The sequence below is a fragment of the Protobothrops mucrosquamatus genome, unplaced genomic scaffold (genome assembly GCF_001527695.2).
Source record: "Protobothrops mucrosquamatus isolate PMUCROS unplaced genomic scaffold, P.Mucros_1.0 scaffold12, whole genome shotgun sequence".
In the NCBI taxonomy this organism is placed as follows: domain Eukaryota; kingdom Metazoa; phylum Chordata; class Lepidosauria; order Squamata; family Viperidae; genus Protobothrops; species Protobothrops mucrosquamatus.
The window spans coordinates 2,057,137-2,081,853 of NW_015386399.1; the positions used below are offsets into that span (position 1 = coordinate 2,057,137).

Sequence of the window (24,717 nt, forward strand, 5' to 3'; positions counted from 1 at the left end):
TATTCTTTATTAACAGCACTGGACATTATATATATATATATATATATATATATATATATATATATATATATATATATATATATATATATATATATATATATATATATATATATATATATATATATATATATATATATATATATATATATATATATATATATATATATGTATTTATATATACAGTGATATACATACACACACATCACACTTTCACAAATGTGTACATATAGAATTCACGTATTTTTCATAGTCATGGACTGTGATATGACATGAATATAAGCTGAGCTTTTAGAGCAACCGTTGGTTCATTTTTCTTGAAAATAAGAATAAATGCAACATTAGGGAGACTACTGTCACAACTGGAGCAAGAACTACACTTAAAAAAAATAGTACTTTTGGTACATGGAAAACAGTTTCTTCAACCAGTCAGGGATGAGGCTGGATGTTGTTGAGTGTCCCCCTTCCCTAATTTTCAGATGACTTTAGTGAAATCAGAGCAGTTTACTTCTGCATCTTCCAAGAGTGCAGGAACAAATATTCCACAAAACAACACAAGCCTAGGGTTTACACACAAAGTTACTTATCAATACTATGTTGCCTCAAAACATCTATACAAACAGTGTTTTTAAAACGTTTGGTCTATCCACAACTCCCATAAATTAAAAAAAAAAAAAAAAAAGATCATGGAGGGCAAGAGGAGGACATATTTACAAAGGAGCAATACTGTCCAGAACTTATTTACTTTTTGGTTTGAACACATATGTGCTTTTTTCATCAGCTAGGATTTTTATTCTGCTGTTTCTACCCCTCAGTACAATTGCTTGGTCCCCAGGCCAAAAGGAAAAAGAGGCAAGAATTGGAGAAATGTTAGGAGTAGCGATGTCTCCCCCTCCCCTATGAGTCTGGTCATCATAGTGAGGCTGAGTTTAAAGTGGCCCTGCTTCTGGGGGTCGGCGGGCCCTGCTGGGCTGGAGCTTTGGCTGGCTGGTGGTGACCAGAATTGTTGGAGGAGCGCATCTTGGTGTTAGGCAATTTGTGATCCTTCTTCCACTTCATCCGCCGGTTCTGAAACCAGATCTTGACCTGCCGCTCAGAGAGGCAGAGTGTGTGCGCGATCTCAACGCGTCGCCTCCTGGTCAGGTAGCGGTTAAAATGGAACTCCTTCTCCAGCTCCAGGACTTGTTGTCTTGTATAGGCAGTCCGAGATCTTTTTGGCTCCCCTCCATTGTAGCTGGGGCTGACTGAGCGTCCACACATGCAGGTACACGCGCACACACCCAGATGCACAAAAGAAGAAGGCAAGGGAAGGTTATCATTATTGTGCCATAAATTCAATGCCGCCGCCGGGCTCCTTTTTTAAATAGGAAGAAAAGGTTTCGCAGGCTCTTGACAAAAGGGGACAATTAGGGATCAGTAAAATTGGTGATGGGCATTTGGACTCAAGGAAACCTCAAAGACCTACCGCCCAGAACCACCACCAGGACTATTAAATTTATGGGGGCCATCATTATTGCTAACAGCTTGGCATCATAAATCTTTTGCTCAAGGGCCCCACCCACAAAAGGGGTTCTCACTGCTCCTTTCTTTCTGGGTTTCGCTTTAAAACTAAGAAACCCACTCCCAAATGCACACCCAGCCCTAGCCCAGCCTCCAGGTCCTCGCCGCGCTCAGTGCCAGATCCCCCTGGAGAGGCCAACTCACCCGTGCTCACGTGGATCTTCTTCATCCAGGGGTAGACCACCGGCTCCTTCCCTTTGAGGCTGGGGGAGCTCTTTTCGGGCAAAAGGGGGCAGCCGGGACTACCCCCGGAAGCTGCTCCCAAAGCTGCTTCGCAAGGACGCTGCTGGGGCTGAGGCTGTGGGCCGTGGCCTTGGAGCAAGGGTTGGGAGGCCACTTGATGGCCCTTCGGGGCAGGAGCGGATGAAGCCGGCGGCGGCTGTGCTGAAGGGAGTGGCGTGGCTCCCGGAGCTGGATGCTCCTGCCCCGGAGGGGCGCTGAGGCTGTTGTAGTTGTAAGGCGACTCGGGGTAGTGGGAGGGCTGCGTTAGGTACCGCGCCGTGGGGGGCTGCGGAGGCTGGTATCCCGGCTCTCTGCTCGGCCGCTGGTAGAAGTCTGGAAGAGGCTGGCGCAGGTGCAGCTGCTGTAGTTTTTGCTCTTGCTGGGGATGATGGGGATGGGGGTGTTGGTGGGAGTGTGGATGGTGGTAGTTGTTCCCGCCGCCGCCGCCGAGCTGTGAGTATTCTTCGCAAGGAGGGAACTTGGGTTCGTTGTAGTTGGAGTTTATCAAAAACGAACTCATGGCCATTAATTTGTGAAGTGCAAAAATACTAATTTTTCTCGCGTTGTCGTTTTTCTGGGCTCGATGAGGCCCCTCCTCTCCTCCCCCTTCCTCCTTCCTTCCTTCCCTCCCTTCCCCCCTGCCTCCTCCTCTCTCCCCTCCCGTCGCTGTTGTCAAGCGCCTCCCGCCAAAGTTTGGGGGGCCCTCCCCCTCCCCCGGGAATTCCCACCCCAAAAGCTCAAAGCGTGAGCTCGGGTACACACAGACGCGCGCTCAAAGACACAGAGAAAGAGAGGGAGAGGGAGGGAGAGAGGGAGGGAGGGAGGGAGGGAGAGAGGGAGAGAGAGAAAGAAAGAGAGATACCACTGCCACCCCCACCACCTGACCGGCAGAGCCAATTGCTATGCGGTTGGCAGAGCCCGGATCAGGAAATAGAAGGAAGATTCGTTAAGGAAACGCAGGATGATCCTATGTGCGTTTTCCCTGATCAGGGAAGAAGGGATCCAGTAAAACGAGGGAAGGACGGATGGAAGGAAGGAAGGTCTCCGAAAACAGCAATAGATCCGTTTCTAAGTTTTGAAAGACTACAAAATGAGGTGAACCTAAGACGATTCTGCAAATGCAAGCTGTCAAGGGTTTTGTGGGTTCTGAAATCCTAATTTGTTGTTTTAGGAGCCTTTCCTAAATCCAAGTTCACTTAATCACAAATCAGCTGGCCTTACTGCTTCTGTAATTTTTAGAGAGAAATTCATTAAAGAATTCCAACAATTAAGAGTTTGCCTGGAGATTCTAAGCCTGTACCCCATCAAGAGAAGGAAACAAAGGTGATCTATATTCTAGATGTATTGTTCTTGAATACAAGGCTATGATCTGAGTGAGTGTGTGTGGGGGGGATGGATGGATGGATGGATGGATGGATGGAGATAGATAGATAGATAGATAGATAGATAGATAGATAGATAGATAGATAGATAGATAGATAGATAGATAGATAGATAGATAGATAGATAGATAGATAGATAGATATTGGCTATTGCACAATTCGTTCTGCAGAAGCTGCTTTTCCGGGAGGTACAACTGTGCAAGCAAATCTTTGTACAACTGTTTTTTTCCCTGTATCTATTCTTTGCCTGTTCCCTTTTTGAAAGAATAACCAAGCCAGCTAAAGATGAGAATGAACAGTATGATGTATTCAGTAAATTTTGGAATATTAAAAAATAGGAATGGTAGTAATCAATACATTTTTAAATATTAAGAAACAAAGGCCAACTAATTGCAAGGAGCTACTTGTTTCCTTCTGATCTTTCTCCAGGGCTTTCAAATATGGTGTTTTTACTGTAATTTAGTTATTCTAAACATCCAACACGCCTTAGCAAATCAAGAATGGCACATCATTTCTTAGAGATGCAGATATGAAATGAAAGTTGATAGACATAATCAAACAGAAATCCAATTAATTATAAGAGCAGTTAAGAAAGATGAAGTCATTCCTGCAAGTATTAATAAGGAAGCATAGAAATTCAAGAAGTTACCAGAAACCCAGTTTTCTTTGAAGCCCAGATGACTTTTTGCACCACCAAACCTAGTGATTTTAAAGAAAAGCCTTTCACAAATATGAAAACTATTGCCTTCATGCGAGAAATGTTTTTATCTTTCTGTCACTGCTGAAAGTTTTTTTATCTCTGCTATCACTGCTGAAAACAAAAGAGGAATAAGGAAGCAAGTGCATAAACTGATGTTCTAAATCTGTTTAACAAATATAAGCATAGCAAGAGGCCCTCTTCCTTTATCATTACAATAGGGGACCAAGCCTATGGCCATTTCCTTGAGAATAAATCATAGTGAATCCATGAGAGTTTTTCATGAATGGAGAATATCACAAAAATTATGCTGCTAAAATAACATTTTAAAGTATTATTCCACAGGTAAACGTGTATTCTACCCTTTTCTTTAGTTTTTAGTTTGTCACTGTTTTTATCAGATTTCTTAGTCCGGAGAAGACAAGGGGTCAGTTACCCCATTATTTCACTGCAAATGTAGATTGCTGTGGTTATATTAACCTTCCATGCTCTATGTATGGATAAGTATAATGATTGCTTCCAAATTAAAATCCTATAACCAAATCTTTTGAGGTGGGATGGGGACTACGGGGTGCTGTGCGTGTCCCAACATTACTCTTTCATTAAGAGGATTTTTATTACTAAAATTATATAAAATTATTATATCCTTGTTGCATTTCCTATTTCCAATAACATTTCCCCACTGCCTCTTGTCTTTAACACCCTATCTCTGACCTATAAAATCAAAGACCAGGTTTTTAGATAATACCAGAGACATGTCTTCTCTGTTAATGGGCACAGCAATTTTCCTTTATCATCTCCAGTAGACTTTTTATGAAGCATTTTTTCTGTCATGCTTTATCCATGGAAGGTGTCATTTCCTTGGGGTAGACCATAAAACACTTGTAAGCAACAGATGAGACCCCACCACTGGATCCCATAGGGAAGCAATTTTTTTCCTGTTTTATCCACTTCTGTTTTATGGTTTAAATGGGAGTGAGAGTGGAAATATGGATGTTGCCATCAGGGGTGGGTATGGAGTAGGGAGGTTCAATATTTTATTGCTACAAACAGGACTTGGGATGAGTCTAAATGGTTAAGGCCCTAACCCTGTGTGTCCATCAAACTGGAACACAGCAAGTCTGCAGTTGCAATGAGCATCTCTGAATCTTTTCTTGAAAGAAAAGCCCCCCCCCCTTGGACCTGAGGATGACTACAACTATTGAAAAAGTAGGTCTCCCTTCAACAACAACAACAACAAAAACAATACATGGAAAGCAAGTACCTTATTTCTGTCTGCTGAGTAGGACCTGGCAAGAATGTCCCAGGGGCTGCTTAAGATTATTAGCACTCTCCATTCTCGGTTCTCTTCCCTTCACTGCCTTGCACTGGGTGCCTCCTTTTGCTCGTGCCTCCTTTTGCTCAACACCACAGAAATAAAAATGATTCTACAGCCTGTAAATCTCCAAGGTGACCAAAGCCACTGCGTGGTTCTCAGGCTATTCTTTCTGACTCCAGAGATAGGCCTGTTCCTTGTCTTGATGATTTCCCTATCATATCATAAACAAGAGCCGGGCCAAGACCACCGAGGATTATCTCTCCAGCAGCCGTTCGCACATCCCCCGCCCTTATGTCTCCAGAGATTTATGCTTACTCCACAGGCACACATACTGCACCCAGAAACCTGGCCTAGCCAACATTAAGCACCATCCTTCTCAGTAACATACCCTGCACAGTCTTTTGGGGAGGTGAAGATGATTCCATTGACAAGAGAGCATTCCTTATCTCCAGATCAAAAGTTCTCATCCCAGTTGGATTGAGCTGAGCTGGGCTGAGGGATAATTTATTGAAATTAAAGAAGAAACGAATAAAAGCTACAGGGGTCTTTCGCAAGATCGGATAGTGGAGGAGCAAAATTGTAGATTTATCTTCCTTTAACGGTCGCTGACTAGAGAAGAGCAGTGTGCATCTGAAGCAAAAAATGTGTACACACACACACACACACACACACACACACGTTTTGTCTTGCCACATGTGCCTGGAAGAGAAGATGAAAGGAGAAGATGGCTGCTCAACAAATCCGGCACGGTGCCTGGCCACTGATTTGATGCATTTTGAGTATATTTAACCCAGCTTGTTCAACACAACCCTGCCCCAAGATTCAAAGTAACTGAAGAGTGACACTGGGCACATTTTGGTTCTTATTAATCTTACACATTGACAGTCTTTGTTAAATAACAAGGCGTGCCTTTCACCAAGCGACATTTTCTTATTTGTTAGACTAGTTGACCTGAAGTTCACCTCGGCCTTGGACTTAGTCTTTTTTTCCAGGACATCTTCGAGGGTGTCTCTTTTTAAAAAGGGGAAGAGGGGGTTTTTTGGTTAGATCTTTTATTTCTAAATGGGAAAGATCCTGAAATTCTTCTATAAGAAAAATGAAATCTTTGTGAAATGTGGGGACTGTATTTGCCGTTCTCTTTCTAGAATAAAAAAAAAGCTCATTAAAAGGAATTGATCAGCTTCTTTTGCTTTTTTTTTTGATGCTCAGCATTTGGCAGTTGGGTTTTGACACTGGAAGAAATGCTAGCTGAGCATACACATCTATCTGTAAGAATTTTCATCATAAGGCTTGACTGTTTCTGGTCTTTGTATTCTCTTAACAGTTATTCTTAAAGAGGAATCTGAGTGTTGAAAATACAGAGCCAGAGCCAATGTGGTCTAGTGGTTAAGGCAGCAGGCTAGAAACTGGAGACTGTGAGTTCTAGTTCCAATTTTAGGCAGGAAAGCCAGCTGGGCGACATTGGGCCAATTACTCTCAGCCCAACTCACTTTACAGGGCTGTTGAGGGGAAAATAGAAGGAGGAAGGAGTAGTATGTATGTTCACTGCTTTGAGTTATTTATAAAAATAATAAAGACAGGATAAAAAAAATTCTTAAAAAGAAAAGGGCAATGAAATTGAGAATTAAATTATCTTAATTGTACTGAGCTACAGGGGTGGTGGGTGGCATTTATATGCATTATTCACACAAAGATACAATCTATCTTTTGTTCTAAATTTATCCAAAGTAGCAAGAAAATAAAAAGCTTTTAAAATTGTTTTCTTTCCAAAACAATTTGAAAAAAAGAATGCTGAGAATTCCTGAAAACATCAATGTGTATTTGAAAAATTCCCTTTTCTTCAACACTTAAACTGTCTGCCTTCCAATTCCACCTTAAGGCGAAAGTAGTGAAGAAAGGGGAAAAGGCAAGTTTCTGTTTGCCACCTTCTACAAAGCTTTGATTCATTAAACTAACCGTTATTTTGAAGGGGAAAAAATCCAAATACATAGACCATTTTCTGTGGGTAGAGAAATTATATTCAGCTCATATTCTGCCTTCCAAATTTTATGCTATAGTCAGTTATCTGGAGATAAGGCCATTGAACCCAAAAAGTACTAGAGAACCCGGCAATCCGGAGGGTTTTTTTGGGGGGGGAGGTGTCCTCCTTAATTTTACACTCAGTTCTTTTTAACAGCATTTTAACAGTGTTTTCTGATGATTATCTTCCCCTAAATTTAAGATATGGGGGAGAGAGAGATATTGACATTTTGGAATAATTTCCAAGAAAAATACACCAAGAAATACATTAAGAAAAAAAAATCAAAATAGATTGCTAAATTTCTAGAAAAGCAACACCTCTGCATCTCTGCCTTATAACCAGAATAGTTTGTTCCTACAGAGTAAATTTTCTGCTGTGTTTGTATAGTGAAAGCATGGATGTATTTTGTTGAAAACTATTTTATTCTTCTAGAAAAATCTTTTTATTATTTTTCTGTGATTGCATCTATACAGAGCAACTTTTCCCAAAACACCATATAAAGTTCAGCTCTGTCCCCTTGCCCAGAAGCTGCACTGAATTTTTTTAAAAAGCCGCTCCTCTGTCAATATGTGTAAGACGGCACTTTGCTCAATTTTGTAGAGAAATATTCTATATTCCTGTGGTTGTGCATCTGTTTATGGCAACATACATAAAGCAGAAAGTCTGAATCTGAAAATCAACAAATTGAGGAGCTGTTATGCTAAAAAAATAACCCTGTTTTAGCAGATCAAATAAACCCTTCCAAACCATCCTTTTCTGCTTTTTGGAAGGAAATTATTCTCTAAATGTAATACTAAATAAAATCATTTCACCAAAGGAATATATGCATACTATATATGTACATATTACACGCATGTATAAAGTAATGCAAATATATTTTCTGACTTACTAAAAATAGAATTATAACTCTTCTACTTCAAGAGCAAACATCACACATTATTTTAGATGTTTCATCCGCAAAACCCAATTATTATTTAAAAATCCACTTATTACTGAACTAAGTTGTGTCCTGTTTGCTATGTACTTAAACATAGAAAGTGCATTGCAATCTATCCACCGCTAAATCTTTTTATACATTTAGATGTACCATTCTTCCTTTCTCCAAAAGGGACCTAAAAAGACAACTGAAGTTTTTAAAGATAAATCTGTATTAGTTCAGCAGAAATCTCAGATAAAGGCAACTTTCTCTAACTGTGGCATCCTCTAAATGCATTTGGACAATTTTTTTGTAATGGTAGCTCATAATTTCTGGAATGCACAAAATTAGGAAATGCTGTAATCAAAGCTCAAATATACAAAGGATAAAAGGCGTTTTCATAGGCTGTAGTTCTTTCTCTTCATGAAAGCTGCAACTCTGGATCAATGGAAAATCAATGGAAATTCTCCTGAATGAATTGGTTAGTATTTATTTGTGCAGCCCTCAGAAAGATATTTATATTGGTGTATGCAATTCACATGCATTTGTACAGAAGAATGAAGCTATGTGTGTCTTGGCATCATGTTCACCTGATTCAGGGAAAGTCTTTGCCTGATCATTCAAGATGAAATACAATGTGTATTCTTTGAAAAGAGGAATTTTCTATCCTTCCCTTGATAATTGAGGTCATTCAACCAACCACAAGAGTTCACCTGGAGTCCATACTGTGATCCACACTTAAAGCTATTTTATCTTTTGTGTTGATAGTCAAGATCTTGGCTATAACATTGACATCAAACTCTGTCTGGGCTGCTCAAGACTAAGAGCAGTGCAAGATGTAAACTTTTGACCCTCAACTTTTTGACCTGGAGTAGTTACGCCCTAATCACAAAGATATACAAAAGCAATGCAGCTTCTATCTCCTTAAAGAGGGATTAAGCTCTACTACAGCCTTCCTTTTCCCATTAAGCTTTCCTAAGAATCTAGAGGAATGTGGTGTTCTTAAAAAGAAGAAAAAGGAGAAGTCCTTTAAAAAGTCTATCATTGTAAGCAAAACCTAAGATCACTTTCCAAAGACATTTCACCACTGCTGAAAAAAGCAGACTACGTTGAATGGAGCTAGTAGCCTCTGTGATAGGTGGGTAAAGTCTGGTTCTGAAATAGACTTGTACAATGTATAATATTAAGATATTGGCTATTTTACCAAGTCTTTTTCATAGTAATGATAATAAAAAGAACACTGAAGAACTGATCCAGTAGATTTGTGAAGCCTTGCCCAAAGAAAAGCAAATTGACTATGAACTTGGTCTAAAGCGAGCTCTGCTGGTGAGTCTCAGAGTGTGCAGATTTATCTTCCTTTCTGCATTTACTTAACCTGGCAATGAACTGCAAGAGCTGCCATTTATTATTCAGAGACAGACTTCACCTCGAGCAAGGACTGTTTCACAAAACTGCAATAATTACCCAATAACCTTCCCATAACAAATATTATTATTGAAAAGCCATTGTGGAAGATCAGGAACAGGATGAGAGGAGCAGATTTCCAGGATTCTGAAGAGACACACTTTTGCAAAACACAGTATGATATCTTTTTCTTTGTAATTATATTGCATTGACTGCGTCTCTCTAAGCAAGAAAGGTGTAGTTCTTTTCTCCCAGAGAAAACCTACTTATAAGAAATACTGAAAAGTAAGCTGGCTACTTGGATTTTACAGAACCAAAGAGGTCTACAATGTATATGGGCAGAATTAATAGAAAAGTGCAAAGCTGAATTATACCCTCCCAAAACAGCTTTGTTCTTTCAAGGGAAAGAAATTTTAGAAGTAAAGAAGAAGACAAATCAGAAGATCTGATGCAGGAGTTCTAGTTGTTAACCTTAGTATTAAACTGTTCAATAGAAACAGTAGAAAATATCAGCAGTTTTTATCTTTCACTTGCATAATGGAGCTAATAATTTTGCCACAAGGCTTTGAAGAGAAGGTGCGTGCTGATCCAATGTCAAGTGAATTTCAAAAGCCATCTTTGTATTTTCAGCACAGGGAAGCTTCCACAGTTACCTTGCCAAAGTCAAAAAAACTCTTACTTGAGCTGATAAAATTGGACTTTCTAATATCCATAAAGAGCTTCTGATAAGGTGAAGGAAAATAAAGTATTATTAACATAAAAAATAAAATAAAATAATAATGACATTATCATCATTTATGCAAATACACTTCTTAATTTTAAAAATTTGGTTTATAGTATTCTATTTTGGAGGAATAAGTGTTTTGAGCAGATGAGTGTATTTTGGCTTGTTTATTCAACTTGCTGCTCTGGTATGAAATGACAGAAAGACAGACTAAAATAAAATCATCATTTTGGTTGAAAAATGTTTTCTGCTCCTGCACATGTTGAGATCCTCCCATTGTAGTTAGGTGGCTAGAATAATTTAATTTTGTTTATTGTGATTTGCAGGCTGGTATGCAAAATAACATGGAACTAAATCTCACTGAGTTCAAGAGAATGCACTTTTAAGTAGAAATGCATAAGGTCACTTATTTGTAGAGAACTTTGATAGAATTGTATGTTTCCCTACTCTATCTGTGAAATCAATCTGTTCATTCAGCCATCTTTCCACTGAGTACTGGCTGAGTGATTGTTAGTTCAGGATATAGCTAGATATGGAAAAAGGAATATTAACAAGAAAGAAACTGAACAACCTTTAGCCTCTAAGTCATGGAATTATGTTCCCTAATTGTAAATAGTCTTAAGGATGACTACCACATTTGGTTCTTAAGATCTGACTGTAGAAGGATTTCCTTCCTTGTTTGTGAGAGTAAACATAGCAGTAAGAAAAGAAACCCAAGGCCCCACCTGGCTTAAGCATAATTTCTCCCCTGTAATTAAAACAGTGAAGCTCAGCAAAACTTTACTTCAGTTTAAATGTGCTGTGTTAAATAATGCACTATGGGTTGAATAGTATTTTATGTGGAGACTTCTCCCTTTGGCATGTAGGATCTTTGCTTTTGAATGTGTAGGAATTCATCAGTAACCCTGCAGAGAGCAATGATGTTCAACTAAAAAGCTAGCTTTCTCTGAAAGTGGGATTGGGGAGTTGTATTTTATATATTTTAAAATTAAATCTGTATGGCCTTTCTCTTTTAATTTTACTTTAAAAAAACCAAGCAGGGCACAAAGTAAAGTAATGGCTTTTCCCCTATTTTAAATCTTACTAAATATTACTGAATAGTCAGCGCATCTTTATTAAGCTAACTATGGAAGCCAGGCAGAAATCCCTGCATAAAACTGAGTGGGGAGGGAGGGGACAAATAACAATACATTTTATGCCACTGATTTTAACTCATATAAGTATAAAGAGAGATCACAATGTAAATGGGTGCCTATATTGATAATTAGAGTCAACCTAAAAATGATAGAAGTTTCCGTATCTTCAAATATTTATTCATCCTTCCACAAAATTTGTCTCTTTGCAAATAGCAATCAGAATAGAGTAAGATTCAATTATATTGCCGGATACCACTGAGATTTTAAGACTTATGCAAACTGCTTTTAATTCTGTATAATGTGCAAAAAGAAATTAAGACATAGAAAATTAAACCTCATTTGACATTTAATTGAAAAAACTCTAAAAAAACATATACATTGACCAACAGCTGAATTATTTTTAGCTAGAGTTTAGGAAGGGAATCTGTGAAAACCTCCGATAATTCTTAGGCTGAGACCCCCTGATTCATAAGGTAGATATTCTCTAGCTCCTTCTCTTTAAACCCACAAATTCTTGTTTAGTTGCAAAATCATTCATTTTATTTGTTATATACAGTTGCTACTGTGTCCCCAGCAGTTGCTTTCCTAAATTTATAAGAGTAAGAATTTTTAGGTTCTGATGGTATGATGCTGTAGAAGGCAGGCAGGCAGGCAAGAGAAAGGATTTTTTTTAAGGTTCTTTCATGCTTTCTTTCAACCCTGGAAATTCAAAGACTTAGATCTAAATCCTGCCATAAACTTTATTGCTATGCCATCACACTCTAGTGAGAAGTGTCTGCTTAAATAAAAAAAGGATGTTGAAATAAACAGGCAGCTGGGGGCCTATCCCAACAATTGCCAGTCAGTAAAATAGAGAAAGAGAACAGAGAGAAAAGAGAAAGGTTGCTAGCTACATAAATGGGCTAGTTTATTATGTCCTATAAACTTAGACAGTCTTCAGTAATTCCAGGGATATAATGGTATGTAGAATCTAAAGTTATGATCAATTTCCTCACATTGGAAGCAAGAACAGGAGGAGCAGGAGGAAGATTTTTAAAAATGGTTGGAGTGGGCAATATGCAACACGTGCTGTGTATACCCTGTACAAATATTAAGATCACAGGAAATACAACAACTTGTGTACAATATACAAGGTGCAAGTGTGATTAATTCTGAAAGGCAGAGAAGACCCAAAGAATCCAGTATTTAAAATCAACTAGAACATCTTTATTGTTATATGTAAATATTTCATCTAGATGAAAATATTCCAGACATACCAATAACAATGGGGTTGTTGACTCTTCCAAAAAGTTTATAGTCAAAACCATGCCCCTCCCCAATCTTTCTTTTTAAATTGGCCTGCAGACTCTTCCACCCATAAATACAACTGATAGAAACAAACAAACAAAAAACCTTGCTGGAGCGAAGGAAGTCATTATCATTTGCTTTAACTAACATAATTAAAGTTAGACCTCAAAATCCATCTCAGCCAAAGACTCTTAATCTGCTTTTTTTTTTTTTTTTGCTTTGGACTGTAATGTTTGATTCTGGATTAAGATGACAATAAAGTTTCTTATTCTTATATGTATCAGCTCAACTGCAGAAAAGTTTAAATTATATAGGATTTGGGGCAGATTGGCAAAATCATCCTGTCTTTAAAGCAGCACCTTGAAGAAATTATTGGACTATTTCAAAAGACTGTAAGGTCCCAAAACAAGTAGTACGGCAAAACTATAGCCGAGTTTTCTACTGTACAAAAAAACTCAAGCAACTTGCGCACAGAACTTACCTTAAGCGCTTTTTTTCACTGAGTGTATGAGAACTTGGGGAGAGATACTTCTGTACCTAAACCCTGACAATTTGAATGACCAGGAGGCACACGTAGCCTGTAAGAGAGTCAAATGAAGTCCAGCGTCAGTGTGATTATATGTTATGTGGTATATAATGTTGGATGACAACTCCCCAGAACCATAAAACTTACTTTAATGGCACCACGTGACTTTTTATAGCCAGTGAGCCTATCTGTCTGTGCTATGGATGTTTTTACGATCTAATTCATAGACAAAACCCTATTCATTTGGCATCCAAATGTCATATAGCTGGAACTTGGGCTTATAAAGTTTACTGCTTTAGAACTTTTAAGGGAAGAAACCAATGTGCTTTGCCTGTAAATCTACAGATCTTTAGTTACTCTTAGGAACTCAGAAGCATTAACCATTCAAGCCCTGGGTTGGGTAAGTAGTGTTACATTTCTAGCAAAATTAATTGTAGCAAAGCTAAACAGAGAAATACATATTTATTTGATTTGGCTTAAGACAATCTTTCCCTGAAATCTGTTAAAGTTGCACAAGGAGAAGGAAAGTATAACTCATAGTAGATTATGTGTCCACCAGTTAACTTTCCTTAGCTGATTCTAGAAAGCTAAAAGCACATTCTTAGAAATGAGGTTGAGGAAAGCAAATGCCTGTTTGTTTGTTTTTGGGGTTTTTTGTTTGTTTGTTAAAGATAAAGAGTTAACTATGTGGTATTTTATCTTCCTTCCCCCTAAATAGGACAGTTTTGGGTTTCTTATACAACTTTAAACCCAGAAAGCAATATTTGCTCCAGTACACACTTGCTATTGGGCTCAGTTTCTTCTCCAACTTTAGTCTCCAGACTAACTGCGGAACAAGATATGAGTCTCTCTCTGTAGGGTACAGACCAGCTCCCCTCAAAAGGCAAAAGACAGAGTAGAAAGAAAAGGGGGAGAAGATCTCTTATAAAAGAAAGTTTATTTTTCCAGTCAGTTATTTTTTTAAAAAAAAAATCCACATTTCTTTAAAAAAAAAAAATCACATTTTTTTTGTTCAAACAGACTTTGACTCTATTTGTAACTTTGTCCACAAACAAAACAAAAACAACAGCCCCCCCCCAACCCCTATACTTTTTCCCGAAGCTGCGCTTAATAAAAGCCATTTTTTAAGAGTTCGTGCAAAAAGTCATATACAAAGGCACAGCAAGGACATACTGTCTGGAATCACAGTTTTCGTCACAGATTCACTATTCACTACACGTTTGGACAAGTTCAGTTTGTTTTTTTCATTATTACCTCTACAACAGCCATTATAATGACACAGGAATTAGGTAGTATTTTTTTTTTTTCTGATTGGAAATCTTGGCCACAGCTTGGAGTTATACATACACTGACACGTTCAAACACACATGCATGGTTAAGCACAGCGAGGGCAACAACACAGAGAAAAACACTGGGTTTAAACCAGACTGAGTGTGGGGTGCGAGAGGGAGGGAGGGAGGGAAGGAAGGAAGGAAGGAACGAAAACATTTCTCCTTTCCTTTTTTTTTTTTCTAGTGTTTGCTTAGGACTATTTTTTTTCCTGTTTTTACAGTTACTTCAAGTAGCGCCACTTGCTTCATATAAATAAGTTAAAACATCTACAAAGCTATTCAAGACAAAGAAATGCACAGGGAAGCCGATCTACTGTAACACGCAGCAGCAGCAGCAGCAGCAGCGCACTAGGGAAGCTCAATTTAACAGGCTCGTGATTATTAAGATACATCAGCAGAGCGTTTGTTCGCCCTTCTAGGGAAGGAAGTTAAGCAAAGAGAAATTACTGACGCGCCCAGGCAGGGTCAGGGTTTATATAATACTGTTGAGTTGTTGTGGTGTTTTTGTACTTGTATTGTTTTTTCCCTCTCTGGGATGGGGAGTGGGTGGGTGGCGGGAGAAGCAGGGCTGGCATTTCTCTTAAGGGCGAAAGGCTCCTCCTGCAGCTGCCATGCTCATACTCTTCAGCTTGTTATCCTTTTTCCATTTCATGCGCCTGTTTTGGAACCAGATCTTGATTTGTCTCTCTGAGAGGCAAAGAGCATGTGCTATTTCAATCCTCCTCCTGCGGGTCAGGTACCTATTGAAGTGAAACTCTTTCTCCAGCTCCAAGGTCTGGTAGCGGGTGTAAGCAGTCCGAGCCCTTTTCCCTTCGGGCCCCCCTATGTTGTCTGCAACAGGGGAAAAGAAAATAATAAGACTTTGGCAAAAGGGACATACCCTCCTACCCCCTTCATTTTGGCTCCTTACTCTCCCTTACTTCTTCTCTCCCTCAGATTTCTTGTTAGTATGTTGATTTGAGGGAAAGACTCAACAAGTTCCTTTTCTCTCCTCCTCAGCTGTCTCTCTCTCTTTGTATCTTCCCCCCACAACCCGCAAGTAATTTCAACCCCCGGTGAAGTTTAAACAACCTCCCCTTTGACTTTCCCTAATGAAGGGCTGATCAATTCAATTCCAGCCCGGAAGCTGAGAGAGCACGCAGTTCGCCTGCAGCTGTTCTCCAGCCCGGTCTCTACTTGCTCGTAAGAGTCTCCCAGTTTTCTAAAGAGCTTTCTTCCCGGTGATCTGCTTATCAGATAAAAGAAAAACTAACAAGCCTTGTCCCAGACCCAGCCAGTCCCCTTTTCATTTCAAACACACTTGATTTGCCAGTCAAGTCCTCTGGGCTGGAGGAGAAATGATTTCCACGCCGACACTGAAGGGCTGCAGAACTAGCAGTTCCTGAGACCCTTCCCTCTAGGCTCTCCTAAGTTTCTTCCACTTTTCTCCCAAAGAAACCTCTCTCACCCTCCCGCCGCCTCCCCCCCCCCCCAAAACACCCACAGGCACGCAAAACTTCCCCAACTTCTTTTTGGATATAATTAGTAACGGTGTTTTCACTGGACAACAATCTTCGCCATAAATTACCGAAGCTGACACCACGCACTATTCAGGCTGGTTCGCTCGCTCACTCCCACCATTTCCATTCAAGCGGCCAGTCCCGGAGACCTGGGAAGAGTCCTTGGGAGAAATTGCCTCGCATTATCTCGATTTCCGTCCTCCACTGGCCTTCCCCTACGCTGCCCTTTCCAAGGGGAGGGTGAGGGTGGGAAGAGCTTGTGGTTTCTCAAGAGAGACAGAGAGAGAGAGGGGAGAGAGAGAGAGAGAGAGACCACCTGAACTGGCAGCTAGACCGACAGACATGGGGCGCCCGCGCGAGAGACAGACGTGGAAGGAGAAGGAACTTTCTTGTCCCCCCAGCGTCTCTTTGGCCAGTCTTGTGTCCCTCGGCTCCCTGGCCCCTCTCCCCCTCTGCCTCTAAGACCTGCTGCATTAGGTTACACATAAAGAAAACCGGGCATGCTTTTACCATGGCTTATGTGAAGTTTTCTCATCCAGGGGTAGATCTGGGGCTGGGAAGCCTGTTGCGCTGTGTTTGGGTCATTCTGCTGGGCGGTCGCCTGCTCGCTGTTGCCGGGAGGATCCTCCTGGGCGACCGGCGACGCGCTAAGCCCTTCTCTGCCCAGGTGGCTGGTGCTGGTGCTGGCTGTGCCGCCGGCGCTGGCGGTGCCGCCGGACGTGGACGAAGTGCTGGTGGTCGAGTTAACGGTGGAGGTTTTCCCCCCACCATGGTGAGCGTCGCCGCTCAGAGGCGAGGCGGCCACGGCGACGCAAGGCAGAGACTCAGGCGCAGGCGAGTGAGCGGCCGCCGCCCGGTTGGTGTACCTGGCGTCGGGAGTAGCGGCGCTGGCGTTGGCGCTGGCGCTGGAGGGGTAACTGTCGCCGCGAGCCCTCTCTGTGGCCCCCCCTGGCGCAAAGTGGCTGGAAGCAGAGCGGGCGACGCTGAGGTCCATACCATTGTAGCCGTAACCGCCGTACCTGCCGGAATGCATGCTGGCCGATTCCCTGAATTGCTCGCTCACGGCACTCGGATCTCCATAATTATGTAACGGATACTCCGGGCCATTTGGATAGCGACCGCAAAATGAGTTTACAAAATAGGAGCTCATTTGTTGTTGTTGTTGGGGCTTGTTGGGGTTTTTTTTGTTGTTGTTGTTGTTGGCTTTTTTTTTTTTTAATCGGGGGGCCTTGATTTGTGGCTCTTTGCTTCGTTTTTTGGTGCGTCTATAACACCCTTGCACAATTTATGATGAATTATGGAAATGACTGGGACAAGTACTTGGTTCCCTCCTACGTAGGCACCCAAATATGGGGTACGACTTCACATCACGTGCTTTTGTTGTCCAGTCGTAAATCCTGCCTGATGACCTCTAGAGGTAAACTCGCGTACTAAATGGCGGAGTTGGGTGGATGCTAGAGGGCTGAGGCGCGCGCCTGGCGCGCGAGCCCGTTGCCAGCTCCTGACTGTCAGTCGGCCTCGTGCGCCACCCTCTGGAGACATGTTAGAGCTTCACCTTTCTCCGCCCGGGGCTGCTGCAAGGCTGAGGTCGAATTGGGGTTACAGCCCATTATAGCAAAATTATGACATCTCTCTTAGAATCCCATTATTAAGTACTATCAATTGTTAGGGATTATGGTTTTTAGATTAAGAAAAAAATAGCAAAAATGGGGGTGTTGGGAATGCACACACACACACACACACACACACACTATAGGGTGCCATGTGTGTCTCTGTGTGTGTGTGTATATTAAAGTAAACTAATTCAGTATAGATTTCTTTGGAAATTAGGCACCAAAATTAACAATTAAAAAACTGATTCAAAACATATAAGAAATAATGAATCTCTGTAACAATAGTAAATGAGCAGCAACTTCAAGAGGAAGGAGAAGTAGAGGTATTTTAAAGTCAGTGCTGATTTTAAATTTGTATTCAATAGAAATCTCCTGCAGTATTTTTTTTTTAAATAGAATTCTTTCATGGGCTTTTAAGAGACACAGAGAAAGGGAAAATTCAGGAACATTTGAAGGGCTTGCAAATTTTCTCCACCTCATTCCCCCCCCCCATAAATATAAGCATAATGGTGTTGTTTAGTTAGGATAATGTGAATTACTCCTTTTTATTATTATTACTAAGAGTTATATTTATAGTCCAGGTGCTATGCTCTTCACATTATTAAAATATAATATACATAATGGTACCACTGCACTAATTTCATGCTACTACTAAATAAAGCCTTCACCTGTATTTTCTAGCACACCAAGAGTATGAGATAGCTGCATTCTTATTTCAGATTTGGAGTGGGGTGTCTTCCCTAAATATTGTTTTCTTTAAAATATTACACAAAATATTAAAATATTAAACAAAATATTAAACAAAAATGGAGAAAGAATACATCTACATACAACACCATGATACTGAAATTTAAAACTAGGTCAATAGAAGAAGAAATGAAAATGCTTCATGATCAATTATATTAAATAATTACATGGATCCTGGTAATCTTCTCATCAAAGGAAGTCTAGCCTTCCTTTTTCTACTCTATTTACAGTATTTTACCCTTTTAGAAGGACTAATTGTTTTTAAAAAAAGCCATAATCCTATACTTTAGAAAAATAAAAATATACAACAGATAATCAGCAAGGTTTTGAATGATAATTTCCCATCCCACCCATTATCTCTTTTGAAAATCCTAATTATATATTGGGAATTGTGCGTACATGTTAACATTTCCCCTTTCTTTCCTTAAATTACATGAGGATGCCATGTGTAACATCATTCAAATAAAGTCTCAGTGAAATCAATATTATTACCAAACAAATGGGTTCAGTTTGGAGATGAAAAAGGGTAGAACAAAGCGCAACTATTTGTTATGAGTTAACAGAAAAATATGCAGAAGAAGCTCCCTATGCTTCTAGAATCCCTCTCTGGATCCAGGTCTGATCCTTTTTAATGCGTAGAAGGACCATTAAATGACAGTTTTATACAAACACATTTTTTTTCCTTTAAAAAAAAAAAAAGAAAATAAAGGCATTGCTCATGTCAGAAGCATTTAAGCACCTAAATCTACAGGGCGGAAATCTGAATATTGCTAAGCTTTTCTACTGTCGATAATTCTACTAGATACAGAAATTCACAGTTTACTGAAAACATATATAGATATATAAATATGTACATATTTTAATTAAGCCTTCGGAAATATCTGCATAACAACAACAACAACAACAACAAAAGAATAATAACCCAATAAATGTGTGTGTGTACAATTTGTGTGTGAACTGGGAGGAGGGCATGGTGATGAAGGAAAAAGCCACTAATGGATGGTAGATTCTCTTAAACATAATTTTTTACTCCCCTGATTTTTCCTCTGTTTTTTCTTCGCCAGGCTGGGTGGAATTGATCAATTTGCTTTCCTTTTTCCACTTCATCCGCCTGTTTTGAAACCAGATTTTAATCTGTCGTTCGGTAAGGCAAAGAGCATTTGCAATCTCAATCCGACGCCTTCTGGTTAAATATCTGTTATAATGGAATTCTTTTTCTAACTCTAGCGTTTGGAATCTGGTGTAGGTTTGCCTGCCCCGTCTCCCATGCGTTCCATATACTGTACCTAAGGAAGCAAACATATATAACCTGGAATAAGCAGGCTATTCGTCCATCCTTGGAGCCCTACTCCTTGTTTACTCCTGCTTTCCTAACTTAAGGGACAAGCTCACACTATTTTGAAGTTATTTTTTAATTTTTAATTTAATTTTGGGGGCTTGGGGGGAACAGAAGCATTCCTTTTTAATAACAAGGAGGAAGATTGTTTTCAACATGGCCATTACCCTTAGATAATACATGAACAGGCCCTGGTATAGGAGAGTTGCTTTTATGTTATGTTTTATGTCCAGACTTGCAAGAGGATTTTAACCAAATTTAAACCAAATTGGAATATTTTTCAGTCCCACTGATTTCCAAAGGAAGGTATTAGCAATCCTATTTGTTAATTCTTTCCCATTTTAAACAGGTGAAATTTGAAGATGTTTGTCTTGGCTTAACAGGAAGGAGAATGTTGTCTTGGCTTAACAGGAGAATGTTAAGTTCAGTGAACTGGCACCAGCACCTATAAACAGATTTATTTGCAAGCCCCAATAAATTTAATAAAATCTATTTTGAAGCAAGCTTTTGGTTTTTTGTTTTTTTTTTAAAGTAGAATAGAAATAGAAATAGAGCATTAAGTCACAGTATGCTGCTTTAAAGGAAGGTCATTAATGCTTCAGTGAAAACAGCCTGAAACTCTCCAAAAGCTTTTAATTTTAATGCTTCACTATTAAAATCTCCTTAGACTTTCTATATTCCTCTGATAGAAGAACAAAGAATGACATTCTGATACATTGAAATGGGGGGTGGGGGTGGCCATTGATCAAGTTTTCTTTCTTCCCACCCCTTTCACCCCATTAGATGATTTGTGTGCGTGCGTAGATATTACTAGAAACGTGCATTCGGTAGCTCATTCTTATACACTAATGAGTGGGTGAAGGGAGGGGGAAGAGAACTCTCACAAATATATGGAGCAGTCGGAACTCTTCCCTCGTATCACTCTTTGGCTCTGATGGACAGAGAAGCTTCTCTGGTGAGGATGATGATGATGATGAAGATGGTGGTGGCGAGCAGTTTAGCAAAAGCAGCCACCCAATACTTAAAAAATATTGATTTTTTGAAGAGTGTTAATAGTTATTTCCTTAAGATTTGCTTCCAGGCATGCGAGGCTGCAATGGCAGGCTTCATGTGCTGACTTAGCCTTCAAAATGCATTCCTTGTCAAGGTAATCCTCAACCTGTCAGGTTGATGGAGAACTTGAAAAAAAAAAAAGAATCTCAGGTCATCCATTCCCTGGGCTTTGAAACCTCCTCTACCCATCCTAGAGAGTCTGAAGATGGCCCATCTGAAAAAAGATCTTTCTCCCCAAGAAAGAGAGAGAGAGAGAGAATGGAAGCTCCCCCTCAATCATCATCTCTGAAGCCCACCCTCCCTATTTATGGTTACCTTTTTTTGACTTACCAGCACATGAATTCATCCTTTGCATCCAAGGGTAAACAGGGCTGGTGTATTTCCGGTCACTGTTTTCCTCGTTTAGGATTTTGGCTGCCACGTTTTCGGGCTTGTACTGCTGGTCAGAGGCAAAGCAGGGCAAGTAGTCCCCGGGGTTGCTGGCCCTTGGTTTGCCATTGCCGGAGGGCGAGGAGGCACCGCCCAGGTCCTTGTCCGAGTAGAAGCAAGAGGCTCCATAATCATAGGCTGCCCGGTTGCAGGCGATGACCGTGTTGGGGCTGGACTGTTGGAAGAAGTTAGGGGAAGAGTAGGGCTTCTCCTGCAGGCTGCCGGCCCCATAAGAAGCTGGGAAGTGCCTCAGAGCCTCGTAGCCAGCGGCTGGGTGGTGGTAGAGGGGCATCTGCCCCAGGAAGGAGGACTCTTGTCCATTTGACAAGCTTCCCGGGAAAGCGGGATTCACGAAATAGGAACTCATGGACGCTCCCCAGATCCCGGACCTTGATTTGTTGTGTATTAGTACATCTGGCTATATAACTATTAGTAGTCATGCGAGTGGTTTGTTTCTGGATGGCCGAGCGCCAAAAGCGACAGCAGCAAATCGAACCAGCTGACGGCGCGGCGACCAATGAGCGAGCGGCGGACGGCCTTCTCCCCTGGGATCCGCCGCTACCGAGCCAGCAAAGTTCCAAACAACCCCCCCCCCCGCCCCTCTCCACCGGCACACACACACACCTCCTCCACCTCCTCCTCCGCCACCGCCCCCCCCCCGCCGCCGCGGCCAAGCCTAGCAGCTGGCAACTGGCCACCGGCCGCTCTTCTCAGCGCCAACCGGGAGAGCAGGGCTGCGGGGGGGGGGGAGAGAATTGCCCTCGGGTAACCCCCGGGGAGGAAATGGGTGCTCGCCAGTCTGTAGGTCGAGCGGGTTATTTCCACCTAAATGAATGAATGACGCCAGGGAGACACTCCCAGCGACGGGGAGATGACTGCTTACAGCAAAGAGGCACCCCCGAAAACTTATCTTGCAAAAGCCGTGGTCTATTCTCCCCCCCCACCCCCACCCCCCGTTTATTCAGTCTCTTGCCAGGAGCTTAGGGGGTCTGTGTCCCAGCCCCGCCGCAGAGACGAAAAGCAAAGAAACCGCGTGGTTTAGAGGCGGTGTCTAAGAAACGCTTAAAAATGGGAACTTGACTACCGTCTCCAAAAAGGGAGAATCTGCTGGTTTAGAAACAAACTGGCGAACAGGAGATTCGGTCTCAGTTGAACCGTTTCCCTTCATGCCCGAGTCAAAAGCAATGAAACGAGGGTGCCCAAAGCACATGGAATATTTTCCAGCACACGTAATGGGCAATTGAAATCCAGCCGATTTTCATGATTTCATTTCCCTGTTTCTAATGAAACGTGCGTGGGAGAGTGTATGCGCGCATCGACATCCTCGAGAATGGCTAAAATAATAATAATAATAATAATCCCTTCTGTTCAGGATGATCCAGATAATATAATGCAGTTAATTTAATTCTCAGCTCTGAAACGGACAGGAAACGGCGATTCTCCCACACAATTATTGTTGTTGCTGCTCTTTATTTGTGGTCAGTGGGGGCATTCAAAGGAAACCTCTCTGAGGATGTTAGCTGCGGCTTTGAAGAGAGGAAATTATTCCAATAAAATTTTCCCCCTGTTGTTAGTCTTTTAACTCCCCAAATAAAATCTTTGTAACTTTCAGTCTGTTGTTATAATGAATCTCACAGGAAGGTGGGGAACAATTAAGTCACCCCATCTTAAGAAAGAAGACCAATAAACCAAATTAGAAAGAAAGAAAGAAAGAAAGAAAGAAAGAAAGAAAGAAAGAAAGAAAGAAAGAAAGAAAGAAAGAAAGAAAGAGAAAGAGTGTCAGCAGATACACATTTTGAAATCTGCAAACTTGACAGTAATTTCAAAATACAATGGGAAAATATTTACCCTTGAAGTTACAAAATTGTTACGGGAATGAGAAACCTGGAAAGCAAGGAGAACTTTTACAAGGAAGTTGGCAACTTCTGAAATGATTTCTACTGAATCATTTCAGCCTTACCTCCTAGGAAATATGAATAAGATTAAAGCCACATATCTTGTGCCAATTGTTTCCGTCCTTTCTCAGGTGTTCTATTTATTAAATGGCTACTTCATTGGCTTGAAAACCACAAGGCCTTTGGCCAACTGGCTATTTTTTAATTTCCTGACTCCAATTAGGGTATCTCTAAAACAACAGTAAGGTAAAATAGCTGCTGTCACCACCAACATCCCCTTCTAGTTGCCAGCTTTCTTTTGGTTCTTAAGAAAGGAAGTTTCAGAAATCCTTCCAACAATGGATTTTTTTTCACCCGCTAAATCAAGATCGATAAATGTAAATTTTGGGATGTTTTAGAAAATAGTCTCCAAAATGGAGCATAGTCATTACTGTATCAAAAATGAATTATTTTAAAATATTTTACAATACAAGACAAGAAAGTGAGAGAAGGAAATGAGAGACACACACAGAGAGAATACTGGCTTATATGTAGTAATCATCACCATATATAGAACCAAAACATTCTATAAATGGAGTATATTTGTTAAATTGTAAATTTATATACATATAATTAGATTTTGGTTCATTTTTCATTAGTCAATTGCCAACTTGTACAATGTGCAAAAATGTAAACAGCTAGGAAAAATGTAATTATTTGTAAATTTAATGCAACAAACAGGGAAATCTTCCTGAACTTTTATATCCACAGCAAGCATAATTCTAAATAGAAGGGATAAAATCTATATATCATTACTGAACACCAACCAGAGCAAATTAAAAAAGAAGAAATGGCCGTGGTCCAGGAAATGAAACTGTACTAAGAGTACACTTTCCCCCTCCTTTCATCTAGACATTTGGAGACACACATCTGTTAAACAGAAGTTTTGCCAAAGTCTGCACCTTCCCAGAGGAATCCAGACACATTCTCTTGAGACAGTTTCTTAATGAACAACTTGGCTGGGCCCTTAAAAAACACACAGCAAAGCAGGTCAGGCTTCAGAACTCTTTCAAATAACAACCTCCATTGATTTAAAACGTGTGACTACCATTTTAACAATGAGGGCCTCCCATTACCCCTCTCCCCCTCCTTTCATTCAACCCAAGCCATAAGTCAAACAAAGTTGGAACATAGGTGCGGGGGGGGGGGAGTGAGGAAGGAGAGGGGGCGGTAGCTCTATTTAAGTTTAAAAACTCATTTTCTGTGAAGGTACAAACTCACTATCAAATTCTTGTGTTCACGGAAGGTAACGGAGAAGCAAGATTTAGCTAACAAATCTAACCCAAACAGAAATCTCAGTCCGAGCCATTGTTTAGATGGGGCGTGTATTACCGTAGTAACCCCCGGGATAAAGTCGGCATCGCTAGGTCGTCCTGCTAGAGTTAGCGTAATCATATTTTTTAAGGGGTTCTTCGGCCTTCCCCTGCGTACATTTAAAATACAAAAAGTGTCTGGGAAAAGAGAACACCATCTCCGCGTGTATATGCTCCACAACGATAAGCAACCCATTCAGTCGTGATTTATTTATCGGCTCTCTCTTAATTATTTATGTACCTGGTGGCTGCCCCCGACCCTCTCAGCGGCTA

At 40.7% G+C, this 24,717-nt stretch overlaps 3 protein-coding genes across 3 annotated transcripts; all 3 read right to left on the bottom strand.

Annotated features, from left to right (window-relative positions):
• Positions 1-909: 909 nt before the first annotated feature.
• HOXA4 (homeobox A4) lies at positions 910-2,348 on the bottom strand. Its single transcript, XM_029283076.1, has 2 exons — positions 1,702-2,348; positions 910-1,241 (listed from the first exon to the last, which is right to left on the bottom strand). The coding sequence occupies exons 1-2, from the start codon at positions 2,303-2,305 to the stop codon at positions 910-912; spliced, it is 936 nt and encodes a 311-aa protein (XP_029138909.1). The 5' UTR covers positions 2,306-2,348.
• Positions 2,349-15,100: 12,752 nt separating this feature from the next.
• Positions 15,101-17,169, bottom strand: HOXA5 (homeobox A5). Its single transcript, XM_015810618.1, has 2 exons — positions 16,530-17,169; positions 15,101-15,351 (listed from the first exon to the last, which is right to left on the bottom strand). The coding sequence occupies exons 1-2, from the start codon at positions 17,167-17,169 to the stop codon at positions 15,101-15,103; spliced, it is 891 nt and encodes a 296-aa protein (XP_015666104.1).
• A 2,236-nt stretch (positions 17,170-19,405) lies between these two features.
• HOXA6 (homeobox A6) lies at positions 19,406-21,564 on the bottom strand. The gene is made up of 2 exons (XM_015810619.1): positions 21,099-21,564; positions 19,406-19,665 (listed from the first exon to the last, which is right to left on the bottom strand). The coding sequence occupies exons 1-2, from the start codon at positions 21,562-21,564 to the stop codon at positions 19,406-19,408; spliced, it is 726 nt and encodes a 241-aa protein (XP_015666105.1).
• Between the last annotated feature and the right edge of the window lie 3,153 nt (positions 21,565-24,717).